This window comes from Meles meles, chromosome 20, assembly GCF_922984935.1.
Source record: "Meles meles chromosome 20, mMelMel3.1 paternal haplotype, whole genome shotgun sequence".
In the NCBI taxonomy this organism is placed as follows: Eukaryota; Metazoa; Chordata; class Mammalia; order Carnivora; family Mustelidae; genus Meles; species Meles meles.
In genome coordinates, this window is record NC_060085.1 from 25,788,378 (window position 1) to 25,815,117 (window position 26,740).

The 26,740-nt window shown below is 42.3% G+C and overlaps 1 protein-coding gene across 2 annotated transcripts in view; it reads right to left on the bottom strand.

The window, feature by feature from the left end:
* The window catches only part of ARHGEF3 (Rho guanine nucleotide exchange factor 3), a 320,726-nt gene that overhangs the window by 194,135 nt on the left and 99,851 nt on the right, over window positions 1–26,740 (bottom strand). For both annotated transcript variants that reach the window (XM_045991707.1, XM_045991711.1), the window contains one exon: window positions 19,158–19,224. In XM_045991707.1, the coding sequence (XP_045847663.1) occupies window positions 19,158–19,224 (67 nt within the window). The remainder of the gene's footprint in view (window positions 1–19,157; window positions 19,225–26,740) is intronic.

Here is a 26,740-nt window from a genome sequence, read left to right on the forward strand (position 1 = left end):
TTCAGCAGGGAATCTGCTTGAGGATTTTTTCTCTCAACCTCTGCTCCTGCCCCCAATGCCACTCTCTCTCCATCTCTAAAATAAATAATTTTTTTTTTTTTAAGAAAAATTGTCAACAAAAATGAGGGATCTGAGGAGTGGAGACCTGAGAGCAGATGGCTGGGCAGACTTTGTGCAGTGATTTCTGAACACCTCGAGGCAGCCTGACGGTGACACTAACATGGAACCTGGCAATTTGCTGAGCCAGAGTTCAGGCCCCACCACGTCTGGGCCATAGGCTTGAGAGAGTCACTTAGCCCTTAAAATCTTCATTTCCTTGTCTCTGCAAAGGGGATAACGATAGTACCCCCTTCATACTTTGAGCCAAGCCCTGGTGCTCAACTTCACAAGCATTTTTCACAGATAATATCCCCAACAACACTGTGAATCACATACAATTATGATGTCCATTTTACAAACAATAAAACCCATGGCTCAGAGATGTTAATCAAAGCACCAAAGGACACACAGCTAGAGTGACCTGCAGGAAGTCTGACCCAAGCCAGCACTCTAAACTCTTGTCAATTCTGCCAACGTGTGAAGCATGAAAAAGGTGCACCAGAGTCCCTTTGCAGGAAGAAGGGGTAACTGATGTGTGCATGGGAATCGTCCTTTTAGAAGGGTGTGTATTTGCCTGTCCCAGATCCCTGTCCTTATGGCACCTGGTAGACCATAGATCTCCCCCTTGGTCAGCACCTCCTATGTGCCAGGCACTGTGATGAGTGTCCATTCCATCATCACCATCTCATCACCAGGGCAACCTTTCCCGAGGCCAAGACTGGAGGGCACTGAGGCTCAGAGAGGTTGAGTTCCTGGCCCACGGGTCACAGTTTGTCCATGGTGGCACCCCAACACACATCTGGGTCTGTCCTACACCCACTCAGACTTGGGGATGGGCCCTTAAATGTCCTTCAAGCGCCCCTCTCCCCCTCATTACCTCCCACTCAAAAAGCACAAAGCTGCTTATTCTGCACCAAGATAATGACCACGGGGGTCAAGCTGGGCCAAGGCACAAACTATAATTACCACAGACAACGATTTGCATTCCAAATCTGAAATGTGCTCAGGGCCTCACTTGAGACCTGTAATCAGCTTAGCCTCTGCCCAAATCTCTCTCGTTATGAAGACATACTTGACACACTGGGCCACAGTGGGGTTTGGAGAATATGCCTCTGCCCCCAGTGACAGTCACCTGAGGAAAAACCATGCCGTGAAGGGGCCAGGGTTGAGTGGGATTTAAACCCCAGAGAGATCACATTCCTCCACTGCAGAACAAAGCAAACAGTAGCCAGGACAGCAGACAGGCAGGGCAAGACCAGTAAATAATTAAAGGCAGGAAATGCATTAAAAAAACGCATGGGCCTCAGTGCCCAGAGGTGGAAAGGACCCCCTCCTCTTTATTACAGACTGCTGTCTTGTCCACAAGTCACATGTCCAGGTGTGGTGACTCTTCTCCCCAGGACGACACAGGACACCTACTAGATCAGCAAAAGGCACATTATGAGAAAGAAAAAAAAAATACAGTACTGCATTAGAGAAAGAGTTCCGGGAAGACCTTTCCATGCTATGATGTGGGTACTCCCAGGTGTGGAAGGAGGGTACAGCAAGGCAAGTGGTGATACCAGAATTTTCAACCCTGCCTCTGGCCTCTTTTTACTATGTACAAATCACAGAAGGATTTGTACTAAGTGGCTAGGGTCCCAGGGATGGGTTCACTGGAATTCACTGTGACTCTGCTTTCTGTTAGTAGAAACAGAGGACAAGGGGCGCCTGGGTGGCTCAGTGGGTTAAAGCCTCTGCCTTTGGCTCAGGTCATGATCCCAGAGTCCTGTGATCGAGCCCCACATCTGGCTCTCTGCTCAGCAGGGAGCCTGCTTCCCCCTCTCTCTCTGCCTGCCTCTCTGCCTACTTGTGATCTCTGTCTGTCAAATAAATACATAAAATCTTTAAAAAAAAAAAGAAAGAAAGAAAGAAAGAAAGAAAGAAAGAAAGAAAGAAAGAAAGAAACAGAGGACAAATTGCATGTCAATTTCCATCACCCTGAATCCTGACCAAAGACTTTCACAGGAAACCTCTACTGCAGCTGATAGGTATCTGCAAGCTGAATGTAGACAGCCCTAGGAATCAAAGCATTTCTCAAACCTTCATGGGCCACACATCAGCTGAAGATCTTGATAAAATGCAGATTCTGAGGTCTGGGGTGGGGCCTGGGAGCCTGCATTTCTGTTGCGCCCCCAGGTGCTATTGCTGCTACTGCCGCTTTGAGAATCTTTGCTACGAGACACTGAGTGGCTGCAGAAGACCAAAAAAAAAAAAAAAAAAAAAAACCACCATACTTCCTGTGTTTCTATAGTCACGGTGCCTAGTGATGATTTCCTTCTAGGAGCAAAGAAGTAAACTCAAGCCCTAGATATCTTTAAAATTCTTGTCTCCAAGGTATCTCGTTGGTGGGGAACAGGATGACTGTTCCTGAAGGAAAAGTTTGTTCAGATGCTATTAACTAAGGAAAATCCAGGAGCTCTTCCCTTGACTGACGTTTCTGAAATAGCACTGAATCCTCTGAGGTGCAAAGGACCTGAGGCATCAAAGGACAACATAGCTGAGCTGAGCATCTTGCCTTGCCAGCGTTCTCATTCAGGGATGCCTGTCCCCCATTCGGCAGTGTGGCTGGCCAGCCCACTGCAGGTGCAGTCATGTTCTAGAAACCGGGTAACCTGCTAACCCAGCCTATCAGTTGTGGCTGGGGGCACCTCAGCTGCTTGAGCATGACGCCAACAGTCACAGACTACAACTTCCCAACCAGACAGGCCCCTTAATAGAACCATTCAACTAATCCGATGCATTTTTTAAAAAACTGGCTGGAGCTGGCTGCCCTGTCGCATTATGCAAACAGTACACAATGAATTGCTGATAGTATCTCCTCACCATTGCCAACATAAACCCTGCCAGGGGCAGCAGAAATAAGCCCGGTGACTATAAGCAACAATAGTTGCATGAAATTGTTTAAATAAACATGACCAACCACAGGTAAAAATGTTTTTATCTCCTCCTATGGCCTAGCCAGAGACTTCTGCAATTGAATTCTTGTAGAAATAAAACCAGGAACAGGGGTAAGAAACAGAAGGTAGCTGAGGGGAGAATGCCAACTTCCTGTTTCTTCCAGAAACACACATGGAGATATCAGTTTTTAGAATAAGCAACTAGAACTCATAAAACCAAATTGATTGACTTACAGTTTCTGTTTACTGCCTCACTGTAGGGATCTTCTTTCCTGTTCTTGTCTACTTGTACACTCTCATGCACTTTTTGACATTTGTCCTTTGATTTGGGTAGTGGAACTATTTCTTAATATATTAAAGAAGTCTGATACCACCAAATAACATAAAATTACACATAAGAGATCCAATAGGCAATATTAGCCTTTAAACCAAAGCTCTAAAAGAGCACAATAAAATGCAAGTGGACAAGGAAGGGAAATGAGCATTTTTTTAAGGCAGAGAGATCATGTTCAAGTAGGAGGACGGTCAATGGAGGGAATTTGGTGAACCACGTCAGAATGACTCATGAAATAAGATGGAGAAGTCACTTCCTGAGCAAAAGGGGTATCAGGACAAAAGGAAGACTGAACTGAGGACAAGGGTTTTAATGGCACATATGTAGGGCCTCTTAGTCATTCTGGATAATGAGATGAGCACATTTTAAAAAGAAGGGAAAAGAAATGACATCAAGACCATAAGAATAAGCAACAGGTTTTATTATGTTTCAAGAACAGCAACATCTTGGCCGTTCGTACCAATAATGCAGACTTGAAAAGACTATTTCAGTCTAAAGCTCAAGTTGTTCCCTTCCTTGAGATGTTTTAGAATTTGGTGATAATCTATTAATGCATGGCAAAGGTTTGGCCCAAGAAAAACATGTTTGATTTTAATTATACAAGCTGTAAGATAGGAAACATACTTTGGGGTGAAGGGTATTTTTAAAAAGCCAGTACCTTTTTGACCCCCAAATTACTAAGCCAACTTTGCAATCTGTAGCCCTCTGAGTTTCAAAAATAAATGAAACCGAAGACGAAGAATGCAAGGCTACCATATTAAGCATTTTTCTCTAATTTTCCAGAAGTGGCATTCTAAAGTATTCCCCCCAAGCCATCATCCAGAACCCATCAAAATGATGTCTACAATAACCAAACTATGGAAAGAACCTAGATGTCCATCAACAGATGAATGGATAAAGAAGATGTGGTATATATACAAAATGGAATACTATGCAGCCATCAAAAGAAATGAAATCTTGCCATTTGCAACGACGTGGATGGAACTAGAGCGTATCATGCTTAGTGAAATAAGTCAATCAGAGAAAGACAACTATCATATGATCTCCCTGATATGAGGACATGGAGAAGCAACATGGGGGGTTAGGGGGATAGGAGAAGAATAAATGAAACAAGATGGGATTGGGAGGGAGACAAACCATAAATGACTCTTAATCTCACAAAACAAACTGGGGGTTGCTGGGGGGAGGTGGGATTGGGAGAGGGGGAGGGGGCTATGGACATTGGGGAGGCAAACCATAAGAGACTATGGACTCTGAAAAACAACCTAAGGGTTTTGAAGGGTCAGGGGTGGGAGGTTGGGGGAACAGGTGGTGGGTAATAGGGAGGGCACGTTTTGCATGGAGCACTGGGTGTTGTGCAAAAACAATTAATACTGTTACGCTGAAAAAAATAAATAAAATGGAAAAAAAAATGATGTACCCCAACTTAGTAAGATGCAATTGAGTCACCTATTAATTCTTTGGAATATTAACTCTTTGGGGGATGATTTCTTTCTTGGCTGAGTACACAATGTTCATTCTTATTAAGGTGCTTTCCTCCCCTCTCAAATATCCAGTAAGATTTATGGATTTGTTGTTGACATTAGAAAAGGAAGACAAAATTCCTCCAAGTTCACCTTCATCCAGTTCTCACATTTGAAACTCCTCCATAAACAGATGTCTTATTTTAAAATTCCATCTTAAGTAACCACGGGATTTGGGCCAATTCATTGAATTCCTGACTTAGATTTATTCCTCTTGCCTGTTGGGATGATGTTTATTCTTAAACCTAAAACCTAAAACTCCACTTCAAAATTACAGTTCAAATAGCTGTCTTCTCCCCTCAATTTTTCTTCTCAATTATGAAAATTATGTACGTGCACACACACCCTGTAGAAACTTGGAAAAACCAAAATAAAACAAAGAAAAACGTCATTTCAAGCTCACTTACTGGGAGGAAATCATTATTAATATTTTGGCATGTTTAATTTTTTTAATAGCAGTATCATTATTATATATACAATTTTATTTCCTGCTTTTGAAAACATAAGAAACATTTTCACTGACTCACACTCTTCCACGACATCCCCTTATGGCTGCATAACACACGCACTTATGAATAAAACACGATTCACACTAACCCCAAATTACTGGACATTAAGACTTTTCCACTTTTTTGTGTCATTACAGTGATCGCTGCACTAAATACTTTTGTGCATCAATCTTAATCCACGTGTTTGGTGACTTCTATAGGATAGATGCCTAGAAGCAGAATTATTGGGCCAATGGCCATAAATATGTTTATGTTTCTTGACATGAACAGCTTTCCAGAAAGATGATCAAGTAACAATGCCCCCGAACACCAGTGAGGGCATCGGTCCTACCTCATCTTCACTAGCATTCCAAATGACCACTTTTAAAAAGGCTGATTAAATCTGCAGGTGAAAAGCAACATTTTGAAAAATTTCAAATCCTCAGACTGACCTGCTGAGGTCAGTGATTTTGAATGTTCTCTCAATATCAAAATTATCTTCTTTCATCCTTCAAAACAAGATGCTCATTTTCCCCACATATAAAAATGCAATAGAAATCACAAGCATGAGAAGAATGTAGACATTTGTTGGATATTTTCATTGGGCAACTAAGGTACCATGGTTAAGGAGCCAAGAACAGCCAGTTCGATGTACCAGTCTGTGACAGGACAGAGAGACAGCCTGTGTAGAGAGATGCTCGCAAAATAAATTCAGAATTAAATCCACTGCCAAACTTCACATGATACGTAAGATTTGAATTACTGCAAGTCAATACCTATCAGAACAAATACAGTAGAATGTTCAACAATATATGCGGATTACCATTTGAAACTTGTTCAATAGCTTTTTGTGTAAGAAATTTTCTTTCCTCCCTCTAAATCAGTGCAAATTCCCATATACATCAAGGGTGTCTTTTTTTCGTTTGTTTGTTTAATGGCCTAGCACATGTGAAGAATACATGGTCCAGAGTCAGTTTCCCACAACCCAGGGCCTGTGGTGACCACTCTATAACTTGGAAAAATAGTAGATAAATGGAAAGTTTTTCTACTATCTCAGAAATGTTTTGGTGTATTTTTCCCACATCTTCTTTCCAGGGAATTGGCCCCACTTTCCCCACAGTTCCTGCTGAGTGAACAAAAGAAAAAAATTGGTAGCGGGGGGGAGTATTTATTAAATACTTGGTATGAATTATTTCATTTACTCCTTACCAGAACCTGATGAGCTAGATATATTTTCAGGTGAGGACTGAGTCTCAGTGAAGTTCATTCCTTATCCAAACTGGTGAACAGCAGATGCACTGACCCTGACTTTCTAGCTGCACATGACTGGACCAAGGAAGAAGGAAGCCTTTCTAAGAACTGGCCAGCAGCCTGCCCACCACTTGGAAGGCCCAGCCAGAGAAAGATGGGCTGATACGATCAGAGTTTTCTTAGGGAGTTGGGGATGGGGCACCTGAGACCACCCAGCAGGCTGCAGGAGAGCAAGCTGCTGAAAGATCCCAGCCAAGTTGAGTCAGATCAGGCCAAGGTGTCCCATGCATGGAGAAGACATTGGGAGCAGGACCTATGCATCAGAAGGGGAAGGTAGAGAAAGGAAGAATGAAACTGACCAGAGAAATCCTGGGTTCCTGCTATTGTATATTCTCTCATTAAACAGCTTTTTTCTTGAGGTAGTAGAACAAGTACCCGGGTTTTGTTGGGGGTTTTTTGGAGGGTGTTGGTTTTTATTTTTTTGTTTTTCTTTTTGTTTGTTTTCTAAAATGTCTACCAAGGACAAAGTCATGGTTACCAAAGGGGTGGTAGGTAAGTGAAATGGGCAGAGGGGATTAGGAGTACACTTTTCATGATGTATGGAAGGGCTGAATCACTAGATCGTGCGCCTGAAGCTAATATAACACTGTATGTTAGCTATACTGAAATGAAAATTTTTTTTAAATTAAAGAAAGGTAGATTGACAATAATTAATTAATTAATTACAAATAACCATCAAAGAATCTATGGTAGAGTTGCTCCTCACTCAGAGCTGGGGCTTGCATCAGCATCTACCCTGTCTAGCACGTCAGCATAACAACCTCCTGCTGTGTGCCTCTTAACGTGCCCCTGAATGCCAAGAAGCTGGCATCCCTCAGGATATTTTCCTGCCCAAAAGTGTGTACCGTGAAACAAACCAAGTCTTTAGCCTTACCACTTTATAAATATAAAAGACAGAGGAATAAGTTAAATGACATCATAAAGAAGCAACCAGATAAATTTAAATGTGAGACATATCCCACAAGCAACTGGGCTGGTCTTTTCAAAAAGTCAATGTCATTTTAAACAGGAGGGATCGTGATGAGGGAAGTATTTGAGAATAAAAAAGACTAAAAAAGTAGTAATGAAATAAAATCATGGTTCTCAATTGGATTTTTAAAAATCCAAACAGAAGTAATGCATGGCTTTTGAATGGTTTGGAGGGAGAACCAATTATAAAAGACAATTGCAGAAATATGAATATGGAATGAGTCTTAGGAAATGTTGGGGAATTTTTAGTAACTCTCATAGGTTTGGTAATATGTTTACTGTAATATAGGAAACCCTTATTGTTAGGACACATATACTGAAGTATTTAGAAGTGAAGGGTAATGGTATCTGCAATTGAAATGGCTTAGTAAAATAAGTCCAGACTGCATAAACAGCTACAGATAGATACATACAGCAACGGATACATAAATAGATACACAGAGCAAAATACGGGTAATTGTTGATTCCAGCCAGTGGGTGTTCATTGCTGTCATATTTCAACTTTCCATATGTTTGACATTTTTCATAATAAAAGTTGAAAAAATAACACAGAGAATAAAAATAATAATCATGGAAACTCCTTAGGAGGGCACCAGGTAAAGTCTGACATGCCTTCTCTCTATAAACCATACTCATCAGTTCCTACCCCACCGCTAGAACAAATACTGCACATAGATCTTCAGTTTCTCCCCTGATAACTATTGCTTGATTTTAGGAAGATGCTACATAAAAAGTCCACATCAAGACCTAGAATTACCATCTCCCACTGGGACTGACAAACAGCACAGCGAGTTCACCAACCCATCTAACACTGAGTTCTAAGTTCTCTCCCTACCCCCATTTTTAATGAACAGGTTTAGTTGAACCTGTGTTAATAAAATGCATTTCCCTGATACCACTCCATGACACCTTTTACAAATCAGAGCTATGATTTTAAACAAATCCTTGTCTGTCTCTAAAAAAGTAATCAGCCTCATTCCTCCTTTTTTCCTAAATGCGATCTTGGGTCAAATCAGCCCTGAAGATACAAAAACACATCATGTATTAGCAGCGTTGTGCACAGAACATTTCCTCCTCCCTCACTGTGTGTTAACCAGGTCAGGGCACTGGTGGTCCACACATTGCCACTGCAGCATCTAATCCAGCTGGTTTCATTACCAGCACCTTGTAGAAGCAGCAGTAATGATCATGCACGAAAAGGCTGATCCAGGAGTTGTATTCATTGAGACTTCCAGAGCTGAATGGCAGAAGGAGAGAGCCTGCATAAAGGAAGACAAGTGTCTGGTGCCCGAAAACCAAGTAAGAGAAGAATTTTCATCATCAGGCTTATATAGGGCAGCACATCTAGAAATGGGCTTTATGTAATCAAGAGGGAATAAGCAATAGTTTTAGAAAATATTTATTTCAATTACTGAAGATGAAAAGGTTTTTAAGACTTATTCATCTGTAAAAACAGAAATAGTTAAGTATAAATAAGTGGTTAGTAAGTAGAACATGTATATGGCCCACATAGATAGGAGAGGGTGCAGGGAACAAAAGAACCTAATATTCATAAAGCAGCTGGTTACTAAGTGTTTGTGATGCATGGTGAGGAGGTGAGGTGAGCCTGGAGAGGTACTAAATATAGGGGGGCACGAAATACATCTGAGCACTTAACATACATAAGACCTTACTTTGGCTACCCCATTGGAGATATTCATTCTGGCTCCATGTGTGAATTTCAACACTGTGTCATCACCATCCATCACATCATCCATGAGGAATGCCAAGGCAGTATGTAGAGAGAAAGGACATATCGGCATTCTGGACTCCTCGATCCAGAGGGGATCCTTCCATCCGGCCTGCATTCTCTCTGCAGTGTGTTAATTTCCTCCAGCGTTTACCCCCCTGCTTTTCATTGTGTGTTGGTTTAGTGAACAGTGTGGTTTGAGCACTTGAAAAGGGGGTGAGGGGGTACACAGAGTCACAGTGAGCTAAACCAAATTCAATCCATTGAATAGACCACTGACTGTGAAGAGGAAGAAGTCGATAGGAGAGAAGGAAAGTCAGTGACAAAACCTTTTCCAACCACCCCCCATGCAAAAGGCTTTAATTCCGACCCCCAGCTTTTCACGTGGGCAGGAAATAGAAAATATAATCTAACAGGGAGGGGAAAAGGAAAATGGAGGGGGAAGTTTCAGCTTCAGAAAAGGGATTTTCCAAATAGGTGTATCCCCTTGGTTCACAACATTACCATCTCCTCCCACATCTGCAAATAGCAACAGGGTCTTTTGAAGGTGACAAGATCATTGCCCTATTACTGTTTGTGTAATGAAAGCTAAATTTGATTAAAATGAAAAATTAAAAAATAAAAAATAAATAAAATGAAAAATTAAAAGTTCTATGAGAAGTCACAAATTTGGCAAACTACAAAGCAACATGCGACTGAAACTTGGGCTATTTTCTATTTAAAACCCAAGATCAAGCTCCAATAGTTTCCAGTATTATAGAAACAGCCTTGAGCCATTTCAGAATGCAGTTTTCCAGGATCTGCTATTATTTCAATTAATCCAGAAGACAATTATGTCTTGGGTCTTACCGGCAGTCTATTCTTGCCCCCAGGTTAGACCTTCATGGTTGAAACAAAACAAAACAACGTAACTAAAAGGACCACTTCAAACCAAACATGAAAGAAGAGGAGTTTGTTTTGTCCACCTGAGAGCCAGACCCTGAGAATCAGGATGACTATCCTTTAATGTGGGAGGAGAAGACTTCTGTAGACAAGAATTGTTAGTATCTGCCTAGTGCCTCTCCCCTTCTTCTGGAAACTGCCTCGTTCCTCCCCACATCACTACTGTTAGCGTAGGAGGCAACACAGTGGTACAGCAAGACTCCACTTCCGGGGCCACTGCTGACTGGTCCAGGAATATCCACCTGACCTAAGCTGGACCAATCAAAATACCTCCCTAGTAATCTTGGTTCAGAGAGCAAAGAGGCTGCTCTGTGCATATGGTTGCATTTCCACAGCAGAGAGATATGGAAGAAGTCGGTCTGCAGAGAAAATGCAGCAAATAACAGAAGAATCCAAAATACTCCAGGGTTCCTGGTGCCCAGTTCCAGTGGCTTCTAAGGCCCCACTTCACTCCATGAGATAGTCCCCCAGACCTCTGTAATTTTTTTTAAGATTTTGTTTATTTATTTGTTTATTTACTTAATTTTTTATTTGTTAGAGGGAGAGAGAACAGGCAGGGGGAGCAGAAGGCAAGAGGGAGAAGCAGGCTTCCTGCTGAGCAGGGAGCCCAATGTGAGACTCAATCCCAGGACCATGGGATCATGACCTAAGCCGGAGGCAGATATTTAAGCGACTGAGCCGCCCAGGCATCCCCAGACCTCTGTGATTTTTAAAACTTTTCTTGTTTAAGCCAAATTGAGTTGTTTCCCTCACCTGCAACCAAGATTTCTTAACCCAGAAAAATAAAGTCAAAATTATCTTTACCCTGCGTAATTCTGGAGCACAAAAGGGAATGATTGAATAACGACCTAAAATAAAGGCATCTATAAATTCTGCCTCCAAAGTTCAGAATTTGTTCTACTGTCATAAAAGCCACTATGTCCCCACAGACCTCACACATGACCAAAAAAAGAAACTGCTTTTGAATCTAAAACTGAGCTTCAGTGTGCCTGACATATCGTTGTTGGTGTCAGCAGACGGAAGATGACAGGGGCTTATCCTCACAGGTGTCAGCAGCTGCTGGCTGGCTGGCTTCTCTGCTGCCTGAAGGGAAATGAGGCAAGAGGGCCCAGCGGAAACCAGAGACAGTTAGTTTTTCCTTTTGAGGGGGCACCTCACACGGAAAAGGCATCTCTGAAACACGCGTATTTAGGAAACAGTCATTTCAGGTGTAAGAGAACTCTAGTTACAAGGAGCTAGTATTTTCTGCACACTTAACCAGATGGAAGCATTGTTCAGATCACATTACACCCATTATAACTAAGTCTCAAGTTTTGAGAAATGGCATTACTGTCCCCATTCTGCCGATGAGGACTTGATGCTCTGAAATGTGCCTTGTCTTGAGTTTCCAACTGGCATTGCGCCTTCAAAGCAAGTGCCTTTTCACAACGTATGCCTTTGTTGTGACGGCCAAGGACTGTCCACTAAACTCAGAGTTCACCCTGTGAGTGCACTGAGGCAGCCTTGAGCCTATTGGGGGTGGAGGGTGGGGGAGGGTGAGGAGGATGGTGAGACAGGGTGGGGGCAAATGTCTTACAGCGGGATAGGTCCCTGCCTCTTCTATGCACCCAGATTCGATCAGCCCCCAGATGTTCTGCCAGAACACATGTTCAGTGATGCACCCTGATGTTCTCTAAGCGCCAGAAGCTTTTAAAATAAGCCTCCTCTTGCTTGTGGAAGGAGTTCATGTTTAATTATTTTAAGTTTTGTTGTTTTTGCTAATTATAAAAGCAATATATGCCCTCTCTCAAAAACTCAGACATTGCCAAAAATGTAATTACCATAGCAACAGTTCCCCCGTACCACCCCAGGTTGTCAGTCAACAGTGCTATTCCTTCAGACTTTTTTTGGTGTAATAATATGTTCTCTTCCTATACAGGGCAATTTTGTTTTTGTTAGTTTTCTTTTTCTTTACTTACTGGTTTAATCCTAAACATATATGTAAAACATATAGTTTTACACAGTGTGCTTCTACATTACTCACACTTTCAACCATCACACGGCTGAGAGCACAGGCTGCCTGGGTTCAGAAGCTGGGTCCACCACTTTATTGCTGTGCAAACTTGAAGATGGGTAATTAAAATTCTGGGCCTCAGTTTGCCCATCCAGAAACTGGGTATTATAACAGTATCTGTCTAATAGGGTTGTTGGAGGTGTGATGACTTGTAAAGCACTAAGAACAGTAGCTAACAAATTACAAGAGATAAATAAATGAAATACATTATTATAGTATTGTTTTTATTTATCTTGTCATTTTGAAATATTTCTATTTTGTTTATTTTTTAGAAGATTTATATTTATTTGAGAGATAGAGAGAGAAAGAGCAGGGGAAGGGGAGCAGAGGGAAAGAGAGACTTCAGAGTGAAGTCCAAGCAGACTTCACACTGAGTGCAGAGGCCAATGTGGGGCTTGATCTCATGACCCTGAGATCAGGATATGACCTGAAACCAAAAGTTGCATGCTTAACTGACTGTGCCACTCAAGCACTCTTAAAAATATTTTTAAAGTATGAGTTACAATGAGCAACTTGACTTTGTTTGCTGGTCATATATATTTTCTCTTCTGTGCTATTTATTTATACCCTTCAACTACTTTCCTTCTGGGTTTTCAGATTTGTGTTATTGTTTTGTAAGAGTCCTCTGTATATTAGGGAGGTTAGTAATTTCATACTGAGGAGAAGTTCCCAAAGGTACAGGCAAGGAACATGGGCTTTGGAATGAGGCGAGTTCAGGTTAGAATCTGTCCAGTGACCCTGAGCAAGCTGTTCCACTTTTAAACCTCTGCCCCCAGCCCCTAGTGTACACATGTATAATCTCCTCTCCTGAGTGCAGGCAAAACCAGAGAATGTGAGGAGGTATCACCCCGATGATTAGACTACGAATCACTGACTTTTAGATCAAAAGGAAGGTGATCTGGGTGGTGATCTAATCTGGTGACTCCTTAAAAGGAACTGGGCTCTTTCTCAAGTCAAAGATGGGCATAAGCTTCACTCTGTGAAGCAGAGTCTCCATGGACGGCTTTAAAGACAGAGGATGCCAACGGGCAAGGACCTGAGAAGGGCCTCTAGGAGTTAAGAGCCACCCCTGGCTGACACTTTGCAAAGAAATGGGGATGTCAGTCCTAAAACCGCAAGAAACTGAATTCCCCCCAAGAACGTGAATAGGCTTAGAAGAGGCTTCTGTGACTCAAGTGAGACTCCACTCCCACTGACACCTGCATTTCAGTCTTGTGAGACCCTAAGCAGAGAAGCCAGCACACCGTGCCCAGACTTCCGACCTACAGGACTGGGACCTAATGAACAGCTGGGGTTTCAAGCTGCTAAATTTGCGGTAATTTGTTGCACAGTGATCAAAAACTAACACACTCTATTCCTCATCTGTGAAATGAGGATGAGGCTCTCGGGATTGTTCTGGGAAGTAATATATGCATAAAGCACTCCACACAGTGCCGGGTGTGACCTACATGAATGCCAGGGGCTAGTAACCTGGGAGGAACAGAACTGTTATAATGGCATTCATCGAACAAATACAAAACCGGGTAACAAATTATCTTTTTCATAAAAAAAAAAAAAAAAAAAAAGGAGGGAAGATCAAACCTTTCAAAAAAATGAGGTCCAAAGGAGTAAAAGGGAACTAAAAGAGATTCTGGGTGATGAAGTTTACCATAGCATACTCACTCGTTCCTAACATTTTTAAAAAGATCTTCATGTCTAACTTCCTTTGAAGAAAAGTCCATGTCACCAGCCTTGTTTAAAGAGGCAGTACGTGGGATGCCTGGGTGGTTTGGTCAGTTAATTGCCTGGCTTCAGCTCAGGTCATGATCCTGGGGTCCTGGGATCAAGTTCTGGGTGGACTCCGTGCTCAGCAGGGACCCTGCTTCGCCCTCTCCCTCTTCCCCTCCCCCCTGCTTATGCTCACTTTTTCTCTCTCTCTCTCTCAAATAAATAAATAAAATCTTTTAAAAAATAAATAAAGAGGCAATAGCCCTAATGGCCTGGGGACAGACAGTCCCGGGTTCAAATGCTGGCTCTGTCACTTACCACGGCTGTGATTTTAGGCATGTCAGAACATGTGGGGCTCTGTTTCCTCACCTTGACCTACATCTACCATGCAGGACTGCCATGGCCTTGCCTGGAGCTGATGTTCAGCAAGTGGAGGTAAATATATCTAGTGAGACTGCAAGAGAGAGAACGCTGTGCCCCCTTCACTGCAGGGGCACAGGGTGGAGTGTGAGGTCGCAATAAACACTGGCCTGGTCGTGCATGTATTGAGTCTTAGAGACTGTCACTCTACTAAGCTGTGAATTTTAGAACATTCCAGGGTGACCTTCAGGAAACATTCAGTGACACTGAGGTTCGGGCACTTGCTTCCAAACACAGCACCTGGGATGCATCAAGGCAGCGTGGAGCAGGCACAGGACCCACCGCCTGAAAACCAGGTTCTAGCTCTGACTTCTTGGGAAAGACCAGAGAGATCTGGTAACAGTACCAAACTCTTCCTTGGAGTCAATGACCCTTCCTTACCTCAAGTGGCTCTCGTGGTGCTGTCCTGACAAAACCCCGTCTGTCTAGCTCCCTCAGAGGGAACACATGACCAAGGCTTGTCTATCTTCTTGGTGACAGTGATCAGCCAAGACGTAGCTATGTGACCCAAGCCAGGGCAGTCCGAGTCATTCACTAGGATTTCATATGTGGACCCTGGAATCAAAAGCTTCTCCTTCCTCTGGGAACGAGCTGTTATTTCTGGTCATCTGTTCCTTCCAAAAGAGTTCAAATGTAGTATGCAGGATAAAACCAATATCCCAAGAGTAACAAAGCTGAGAGGGAGTATCCCTGGATACTGTTGTACCTGAAGCCTACCCACCTCAGTGTCCCTTAGGCACATGAGCCAATTAATCTCCCATTCCAATTAATCTCCCATTCCAATTGCACTACCTTTAAGTGAATTTCTATTACTTGCAATCAAAGGAGTCCTGACTAATATATTAGATTTTATTTTCCACATCTGGAAATTAAAAGGTTGGGGCTATAATGCCCGAAGCTTCAGAGTCTAGAAATTTCTCCCCATATGACCTGGGTAAGAGTAAAGACCAGGCACTGGAGAAAGAGACAAGACAAGCAAAGGTCATGAAATTTGGTTGCTATTTAATGGAAAGGTCAGTTCTAACACCTAAACGATGCCTTGTAATGGAGCAGTAGGGCTTGCTAAGTATTTCCTAGTTAATTGGTAGGCAATGGTAGGAGATTTGTTCCTAAGATTTCCATACTTCTAGAGTGAGTTTCCTCCCCGAGTCTGTCACTCTTTCTCACCTAAACGGAGGAGCTGTAGCAAATATTTACATAAGGAAGGGTGGAAATTCTGAGCTCAGTACTGCCCTGACCAGATGGGGACCAGATGTGCAGTAAGCACCTGACGGAAGCACTTAGCAACAGTACTGCAGGGTCCCACCTTCTTATAACTGTCATTCTGCTCTGGTTTTACTCACAATGTTCCTACCATAAGTGCCCCCCACAACCTCCTCTTGGTTTCTTTCTATGAGCATATGCACAGCACTCATGGGTCTGATGAGAGATGGGCATGACCCGACCTCTTGTTCAGGAAGGTGGGGGAGTCGGGTTGGTACCTCCAAGGGCCTCTGTCTGCTTAGACAAGGATAGGAATCAAGAGACACAACCTGCACTTAATAAGGACAACTCCTATAAAGGGCTAAATCACTTGGTAGGTAGAAAGAATGTCATCCATGGGTCACCAGCTCTTCCTAAACCTCTCCACAGCCAAAAAACTGTAGCCCCCCAAAAAAGGAAAACCACAAAGCCTACTCCTAATGCCTTGAGGAGTAATGCAGATCTGCAGTGAAAGTTTCTGGTTTGAAGACAAGAAGTCTCCCTCTTGGCTTCTTCTCTAGAGTGATGTGGTTCCTTGTCCTCTCACTTTTTACCATCCATCTTCTCCAACCACTTCTCCCCACCCCACCCCCAAAATTCACCAATGCTCAGAATATAAGTGAACTAACATAGGGTCTTTATTTTTTACATGCCAAAGAGGAATGGAATTACAAACGCTTTTAATGGTTTCCTCTGCCGCAGATATAAATAAGGGAAATTTACTAGCGCACAGATTCTAAAACATTCCTTTCTCAATAAAGAAGAAAATAAAGCATTCACAAAAAGCATGCCCTGCCCTAGGACAGCATGCACAGCTCAGTCTAACAGGCCTGGGAGTCACATTTCATTACAGAAAATGTATTAGCTAGATAATGCCTCAAATGTTCTCATCCTGGCATTCTGGGTCCTTCTTGCTCTTCAGTTCCAATTACCATAATGATGGATAGAAAGCATGATCTGGCTGGGAGTAAGGGTATTTCTACTTGGTAGGGGTCCCTCCTACCCTCTCCGTGTCAGGGAGGATTATGCTCCAAAAGACATAGAGAGATCAGTTTGGCCAATCCGGCAACTGATCAAGGCTCAGACCATCTCCCTTGGGTGTATCTTGATGTCAGTTTGTCTAACTTTACCAATGAGCCCCAGGGGCCAGGAGAAATCAAAGCAAGGACAAGGGACCAAAATAAACACCACAGCTGACCTAACCACCTAACAGACTCTACTCATGCCAACAATTTCAACTATTTGGAAAAAAAAAAAAAAAAAAAAACAACCTTATTAGCTGGCTAAGAATTTGAGGGGAGATAGGAAGCTGAAATCAACAATGCATGAGATTTTGTCCCCTATTTGGTTGCAATTAGCCAGGGACAGTTTGTTTGTTCTTCTGCAATGATTCCCTAATTTCAAAGGTTACCATGCAGGGATGAAGCTATCAAAGGGTCACTTAAGCCAAGGATGTACCTAAAGGTTCTTTTGAGCAGCAATTTCTATAAAACAGAGTTGTGCTCAAAAATTCACAAAACATTTTCAAAGGGAAAACAGTTGGAGAGGTCTTATAGCTAGAGGTATGGTAACTAATTGTCCCAGCTTGCCTGGGACATCCAGTGCTAAAACCAGGACAATGGCTGGCAAACTTGGGTGGTTGGTTACCCTAGATGTACCACAAGAGTTAGCTAGTGACCACTGCTGAAGCAGAGGGAAGGGTAGGGTCTCCTGAGGGGAGGCCAGAGACAGAGAGAAAATAAATGTCTTCCCCAAAAGGCCCACTTGCTCATAGGAGGTCTAATTTCTCTACAGTTCAACATTGACAATAAATGTCAACTATTCCAAAGTGTGTACAAACTATCTTGTCAACAAGGATTAATGAGCCATGACTACGGGAAATGCCACCAATGCCATCAACTCACCTTAACGTAGTCTCCAAACACAGCAACACATCAAAGGCTCTGAGAAGTCTTGCAGTGGTGAACATACTTAATTAGGTGCTCTCAGTGTGCCCCAAGTTTATTTGACCACACAAGGTTTTTCCCACCTACTGGTTATGATCATCCAACTGAACACACTCAAAGGAATGGGGATCTTATCCATAAAACCATAAACAGTTTAGGAGACACACGACTTACATTCCATAAGACATGCCCATCTATTTAAGAGGTCAACACATTTCTCTTTGTACTCAGTGAAAAGCATATTGTAAACGTAGCGAAAATAGAGCCATGCTCTATATTTATTTTTAACAACACACTTGGGGAAAATGACTAAGATCTACGCAGGAGACTAAAGAGGAACTCAACTAGAAAAAACAGTGCTGAAAAGACCAAAGACGTGAGCTTGAAACACAGTTTCAAGTGGACTTTATGTCCGATGGATGTGAAAGATTTATTTATTCATTCAACAAATTGATTAAGTATGTAGGTACAAGGCCCGGGGATCCAGCACTGAGCAAGAGAGAATGACAAGGTCTCTACACACCGGATGCTTGGAGCTTCTAATCTTACATTTCCATGGGCACTATCTTATCCCAATAATGAGAAGGAAGTGCAGGGGTCCATAGGAGGTGGCTGAGCCCAGAAGGCTTCCCCACCACAGGCGATGTCAAGGCTTAGACCTAAGGGATGAAGTGGGTGGGCCAGTTGCAGTGTGGACAGGAGTGTGGACAGGAGTGCAGTCCTGGACAGAAAGGGCTCTGTTCTAGGCAGAAGGAACAATTCAGGCAAACACCGGTGGTGAAACAGAGCTCTTACCATTCTTTACATACGCCACAGTCTTTTTCCTAAGATCAGAACTAGGATTCATTTTAGCACGTGGCAGGGCTTCCATACACTTTATTATTATTATTATTATTATTATTACTACTACTATTAATATTACTATGTTAAGGAAGAAAACTTTGCATCAAGAGGAGATTAGATCTGACTATACAATTCTAAGGGTCTATGGTTTTATGATTAGGAGATTTTTATGATTTCCCTTAAAAATCTGTTTAGAGCTTACAGACTTCTCCTTCTGGAAAACAAAGCTCCCCATGAAGTTGTAAATCTACATATTAACAGATGGTACATATCCGATTTCTTTTTTCTTCGCTGTGCACTGGGTCCCTCCAGGTTCCCAAGAAAACAGGCACAATGCCTCCCCCTCCTCTACTCTGACTTGGCTTCTTCACCAGATGCTTCCAGGAGCTCTAGACCTACAGGGCAAATGAACATCAGCAGGTGCTTATAATTGAGCCACTTACATTTCCTAACTAAGCCACAACCACTGATACAAAAGTGATTTCTCCAAGTGCTAAAACACAGCTTTTTTGGCAAAGACCAGTTAGTAGAGCCAACCCCAACAGCCCCAGTATCTAGAGCAGACAGAAAAGGGTGTACAGCTGTGGGACCACACCCGGGGAAAACACTTACCCCTCTGAAATTCCAGGCTTTAGGGGAGGGGAACATGGGGAAGTTGTTTTGCCGCTGCCTCCTCGGCCTAGAAGAGGAGAAAAGACAAGACAATATGCTCGTCATGCATGGGTTCGACACTCAGGAAATCACCGACTTCAAATGTAGTTTCATCAGAAAGAGAGATGCCTGGAGAAATGGCCCAGGCTGATGAGGCAGCTGGCCTTTCCTACAGCCCCACAAGCCTTCGCAGCCCAATGCACCCCGAACTCCTTCCCAGTCCCCCAGCACAAGAGCTCCAGAGTACCTTAGAAATAGTCAAGCACCCCCTCCTTAAAAAAATCAAATCGAATCTAAAATTCAATCTGGTTGCAATCAAAGGGCCAGATCAAGCTCCCGATCTTGATCTTTATTTCTCACACACAAGCAATTCCCAAACGGACATCATCAGCTGGTGTTTGTTTATAGCTTCAGCTGTGCCTGGAACTCTCCCTGGTGCAAGCCGCACCTGAGCTCGACTTCTAGGAGGACGCTCCACAGGACACAGAGCCGCTGCCTTGCCAGCTGGGACCGGTTTCCTCAATGATTAACCTCACCCCATAAGTCGGTATCCTTACAGGTGACAGAGGCAGGCTCTGGTGGGGTCAGCCCCAGACATGTGTAAACAGCACTGGGAAGGAGAGCAGCAGCAGCCGCGGGGCTGGGCAGCTCTAGGCTCCCCAGCAACACACTTTACTTCTGTCCCAGAGAGTGAATCCAAGGCTGAAGCTGCCAGCAGACCTCCAGAGACACCACTTACAATGTTTTTACGGAGTAATAAATTACTCCTCCCAAAAATGTTGTGTCTGTCAATATGGAACTCAAATCTCGTGTTTGTTTAAAGTACCACCTCCCTGGAAAGCATTCCTGAGAATGGTCCGTCTTGGACTTGCCCTGAGGCTTCAGTCACTGATGTGCAAAAAGGCACAGATGTTCCTCTGGTTCACTGATGTATGGAAGAGGGACCAGGTTGTCGGTTTTTCACATGATAGCCACACCTTTCCTTCGACTTCCCTGCCATAATCAGCAGTGATGCCAGACAAAAGTGACCACTGCACAGGCTTGAGTCAGCCTCGAGCAAGAATCTTAACTGGCTCTACCATACAAAAGAGATGAATAAGCAAAATGCAAGGGGAATTATCATAAGAGCAGCAGCTAACAGGTATTGAGTCCTTAAAACAGCACATGCTAAGACTTTATAGAGTTAATCTCATTGATTCTCAACAGCATGAGCTAGGGTTCGTCATTGCACCCATTTAGTAGATAAGAAAACGGAGACCTAAGGATATTAAGTGCAACTATCAGCACACAGGTGAAATCAAGATTCTGATCTCAGCTGTCTGATCTCATATCCCACGGTGTTTTGCCAGGTGTGTGACCCTGGCCATGAGGCTTCATCTCTTGGGCTTTCATACCGCCTCTGTGCAGAACGGGAGAAATGATAACCAGTACATACATAGTCAACATGGGATGAGGGTTCTAAATCCAAGTCTGTCACTGCTAAGTTCTCGAAGACGTCAGCGCAGAGCCCCTTCCCCTCCTCCCAAATTCTGGCTCCAAGTACAGCCTTCGACCAGGGGCACAGGACTGACACAGGAAAGCTGGGAGAACTCACCAAAAGCTGCGTCTTTATATCCAGCCCCACTTCTGCCTCACCCTCCTCCTCACCCACACGTACGACAGTAAAAACCAAGGCTAATAACACCTCAAGACACACAGAACACGTGGGTGGTTATTTAAATTTAATACACTTCTCTATTAAGTAACATGTTGATCTAAGTTCTTCTAAAAAAGCATTTCCCCCTTGAGAGAAAAAAACCCAACAACTTAGAATTTAACAAACATCTCCCTGGATACTGTCTCTCCTCTCCCAGGTTATAATTGGGCTTGGTTTCCCTAATTATTTGATGAGCTTCATTGCTTCCAAAGCAACCACATACAACAAGCAGAACATTGTGAGTAAATGGGCCCTTGTTTTATACGTTGCGGTCCCCAGAAAATTATGATCACAATAATTAACAGCGATTAAGTTACATGATGAGCCTGGGACCGTGCTAAACACTCTGCCTACAGAATTTAAGTCTCACAGTAGGATGGGTTGTTATGTTACAGAATATAGCTAGTACATGAGGTACAGGTAGTTACAATGGTGCTACATAATATTTATGTATAAATGGATACGTACAAATTTATAATATATAATACATTAGAATAGCAATATTTTTTAAAATGCTTTTTATTTATTTAAAGTAAGTTTTATGCCCAGTGTGGGGCTTGACCTCAAGATCAAGAGTCACAGGCTCTACCAACAGAGCCAGTCATGTGCCCCGGCATTTGATACTTTGAAATAAATACTCAACTTTGTATCATAACATTTGCATATAATATTATGGTATAATGGGGGATATTATCATTATACCACCTTACAGATGGGATAAACTAGGACTCAGAGAGGCTAAGCCACATGCCAAAAGTCACATAGCCGGTAGGTGGCCAAGCTAGGATTCATAACCAGATGTGTCTGCCTCCAGATTCAGAGGTGTAGCCCTTCTCATACAGAAAGAACCCCCACCAAACAGGGCACGGCGTGCTTTTGGAAGAATATGGCCTGGGGATCCCTTGGGGGAGGGCATCAACATAGCAGGGCCTTACACTAAGAAGCCTCATAGGCAAAGAAAAGGGATCAGAGCAAATCTGTTGATCCAGGGCCTTCTCAGGCAATTTGGACACACCCCTCGTGGCTGAGGAAACTGCCAGGTAACCTACCAAGAGAAGGACTGTCCCTAATTGTAGACTCCCTGCAATCCTTGTATTCCATCATCAGTCAGGCTACCATTTCATTCACATTAGCTGGGACCCCTGTAACAGTCTAATCTGGCATCATAAGAGTCTCCTACTAGTATCCTCCTTCTTCCCAGCCAAACACAAGCACCCAGGTGGCTTCAAAGGATGGCTTCAGGAGGGGCAGCTGGGTGGTTGTCAGTTAAGTGTCTGACTGTTGATTTCAGCTCAGGTCATAATCTCAGGGTCCTGGGATCCAGGCCTGTGTTGGGCTCCCTGCTCAGGAGGGAGTCTGCATGTCTCCCTCTCTCATTCCCCCGTCCCTCCCCTTCCCATGTCCCACCTGGAACACACATCCTGCTCACACATGCATGGTTAAGAAGCACAGCCTGTGGGGCGCCTGGGTGGCTCAGTGGGTTAAGCCGCTGCCTTCGGCTCAGGTCATGATCTCAGGATCCTGGGATCGAGTCCCGCATCGGGCTCTCTGCTCAGCGGAGAGCCTGCTTCCCTTCCTCTCTCTCTGCCTGCCTCTCTTGTGATTTCTCTCTGTCAAATAAATAAAATCTTTAAAAAAAAAAAAAAAAAAAAAAAGAAGCACAGCCTGTCCTGCAGATGTCAGGAGGACAACGCTGACCAGTAACCACCCACTTCCACGGAGGATCCCATGGGAAGCTGGGGTGGGCATGCAGTGGGAGAGAAGCTACCGAGCCAGGACAGAGAGCTTCTTGCCTAGAAAGAGGCTATAATACATAGGAAAGGTTGGGAAGAAAAGTTATAAACATTCCATCCTCCAGAGAGCTTATGGTAGACATGGAGAAATGCCCATGGGAGAATCAAAAACTCATGATTGAAGATGCATTTAGGGAATGATCTCAAATTCAGGTGTGTGTGTGGCTGGACTCACACAGAATAAGCTCAGTAGCAACAGGCCTTGGGGTTAGCAACAGAACAGAGTATTTCCCACCACAGGAAAACAAATACAACTTTTTCCCACCACGCTGGGAAGAGGCTCAGGCAAAGACATTTGAGAATCACTGCAACAAGCCCCTCCCCCAGAAGATCAGCAAGAATATCCACCCAAGACCAAGTTTACTATTCAGTGAGAACTGCAGAACTCCAGAGCTAGGGAAAAGCAACACAGAGTTCATGGCTTTTTTCCATGATGCATTAGTCTTTCAAGTCTTTTTTTCTTATTCTATTTTTTTAACTTTTCCTCTTTCCTCTTTTAACGTTTTTTTAAACTATTTTATCTTAACTATACCGTTGAAGAAAAATCTTTTAAATTTTTATTGTTATAGTCATATTTTATCCCTTCATTGTATTTACCTTATTTTTTGTATACATATAGGATTTTTTTCTTTAAAATTTTGGCATACAATTTCTCCAATAAATCAAAATATACCCCAAATCTAGCACATGGCTGTGTGCTAGTCTCCAGCCTGATCACATTCTCTCCTCTCTTTTTTTTTTTTCCTTTTTTCCAACCAACTTATCTTCTCAATTCCTTTTTTAGAATCTTTTTTAAAATTTCCATCTTTACAGTCATATTCCATCCCTTCATTGTGTTTATCCTTATTTTTGTATATATATATATATGTTTTTCTTTCTTTAAAATTTTGGGGGGTAGTTTCTTCTAAGAGACCAGAATACACCCAAAATCAAGTGGGTGGCTCTGTTCTATTTTTTTTTTAATTTTTTTTAACTTTTAAATTTTTCCCCCTCTTTCTTCTCCCCCCAGTTTCAGGTCTCTTCTGATTTCGGTAGGTATAGCATATATATTTCTGGGGTTGTTGCCACCCTTTTAGTATTTGATTCTCTCATTCATATATTCTTATCTGGATAAAATGACAATGTGGAAAAACTCACCACAAAAAAAAAAAAAAAAAAAGAACAACAGGCAGTATCAACGCCTAGGGATTTAATCAATACAGACATAGTAATATGTCAGAACTAGACTTCACAATGATGATTATCAAGGTGCTAGCTAGGCTCAAAAAAGGCATGGAAGATATTAGAGAATCCCTTTCTGAAGAAATAAAATCCCTTTCTGGAGAAATAAAAGAACTTAAATCTAACCAAGTTTAAATCAAAAAAGCTATTAATGAGGTATAATTAAAAATGGAGGCTCTTATGCTAGGATGAATGAGGCAGAAGAGAGAACAAGTGATACAGAAGACCAAATGACAGAATAAAGAAGCTGAGCAAAAGAGAGACAAACAACTACTGGACCACGAGGGGAGAATTTGAGAGATAAGTGATGCCATAAGATGAAACAATATTAGAATAATTGGGATCCCAGAAGAAGAGGGGCAGAAGGTATATTGGAGAAAATTATAGTAGAGAAGCTCCCTAATATGGCAAAGGGAACAAGCATCAAAATCCAGAAGGCCCAGAGAACCCCCCCTTAAAATCAATAAAAATAGGGCCACACCCATCATCTAACAGTAAAACTTACAAGTCAGTGACAAAGAGAAAATCTTGAAAGCATCTCAGGACAAGAACTCTGTAACATACAATGGTAGAAATATTAGATTGACAGCACACTTATCCACAGAAACCTGGCAAGCCAGAAAGAACTGGCATGGCATATTCAGAGCACTAAATGAGAAAAATATGCAGCTAAGAATACTGTATCCAGCTAGGCTGTCATTGAAAATAGTAGGAGAGATAAAAGGCTTCCAGGACAAAGAGAAATTAAAAGAATTTGGAAACACCAAACAAGCCCCACAGGAAATATTGAAAGAGGTCCTTTAAGCAAAGAGAGAGCCTAACAGTAGTAGACCGGAAAGGAACAGAGACAATGTACAGTAACAATCACCTTACAGGCAATACAGTGGCACTGAATTCATATCTTTCAATAGTTACCCTGACTGTAAATGGGTTAAATGCCCCAAACAAAAGACACAGGGTATCAGAATGGATTAAAAAAACAAGACCCATTGATATGCTGTCTACAAGAAAATCATTTTAGACCCAAAGACATTTCCAGATTTAAAGTGAGGGGTGGAAAACAATTTACCATGCTAATGGACATCAAAAGAAAACTGGGGTGGCAATCCTTATATCAGATAAATTAGATTTTAAGCCAAAGACTATAATAAGAGATGAGGAAGGACACTATATCATACTTAAAGGGTCTGTCCAACAAGAAGATCAAACAATTTTAAATATCTATGTCCCTAACATGGGAGCAGCCAATTATATAAGCCAATTAATAACAAAAATCAAAGAAACACATTGACAATAATACAATAATAGTAGGGGACTTTAACACCCCCTCTCACTGAAATGGACAGATCATCTAAGCAGATCAACAAGGAAATAAAGGCTTTAAATGACACACATTAAATGATATGGACATCACCGATATATTCAGAACATTCCATTCCAAAGCAACAGAATACACATTCTTCTCTAGCGCACATGGAACATTCTCCAGAATAGATCACATCCTGGGTCACAAATCAGGCTTCAACTGGTATCAAAAGATTGGGATCGTTCCTGCATATTTTCAGACCACAACATTCTGAAGCTAGAACTCAATCACAAGAGAAAAGTTGGAAAGAACTCAAATACATGGAGGCTAAAGAGCATCCTACTAAAGAATGAATGGGTCAACCAGGAAATTAAAGAAAAATTGAAAAAATTTTATGGAAACAAATGAAAATGAAAACACAACTGTTCAAATCTTTGGGACACAGCAAAGGCAGTCCTGAGAAGAAAGTATATAGCGATACAAGTCTTTCTCAAGAAACAAGAAAGGTCTCAAGTACATAACCTAACCCTACACCTAAAGGAGCTGGAGAAAGAACAGCAAAGAAAGCGTAAACCAGCAGAAGAGAAATAATAAAGATCAGAGCAAGAAATCAGTGAAATATAAACAAACAAAAAAAAAAAACACCAAAAAACCAGTAGAACAAACCAACAAAACCAGGAGCTCATTTTTTGAAAGAATTAACAAGATTGATAAACTCCTGGCCAGACTTATCAAAAAGAAAAGAGAAAGGACCCAAATTAATAAAATCATGAATGGGGGTGCCTGGGTGGCTCAGTGGGTTGAGCCTCTGCCTTTGGCTCAGGTCATGCTCCCAGGGTCCTGGGATCAAGCCCTGCATCAGGCTCTTTGCTCAGCAAGGAGCCTTCTTCCCCCTCTCTCTCTGCCTGCCTTTCTGCCTACATGTGATCTCCTTCTCTTTGTAAAAAATAAATAAATAAATAAATAAATAAATAAATAAAATCTTTAAAATAAAATAAAATCATGAGTGAAAGAGGAGAGATTGCAACCAACACCAGAGAAATACAAACAATTATAAGAACATATTATGAGCAACTATACACCAGCAAATTTGAAAATTTGGAAGAAATGGATGCATTCCTTGAGACATATAAACTACCAAAACTGAACCAGGAAGAAAGAGAAAACCTGAACAGACAATAACCAGTAAGGAGATTGAAGCAGTCTCAAAAATCTCCCAACAAACAAGAGCCCAGGGCCAGATGGATTCCCAGGGGAATTCTACCAAACATTTAAAGAAGAATTAATACCTATTCTCCTTAAACTGTTCCAGAAAACAGAAATGGAAGGAGAACTTCCAAACTCATTTTATGAGGCCAGCATTTACCCTGATCCCAAACCAAAGACCCCATCAAAAGAGAGAATTACAGACCAATATCCTTCATGAACATGGATGCGAAAATTCTCACCAAAATACTAACCAATAGGATCCAACAGTACATTAAAAGGATTATTCACCAGGGCCAACTGGGATTTATTCCTGGGCTGC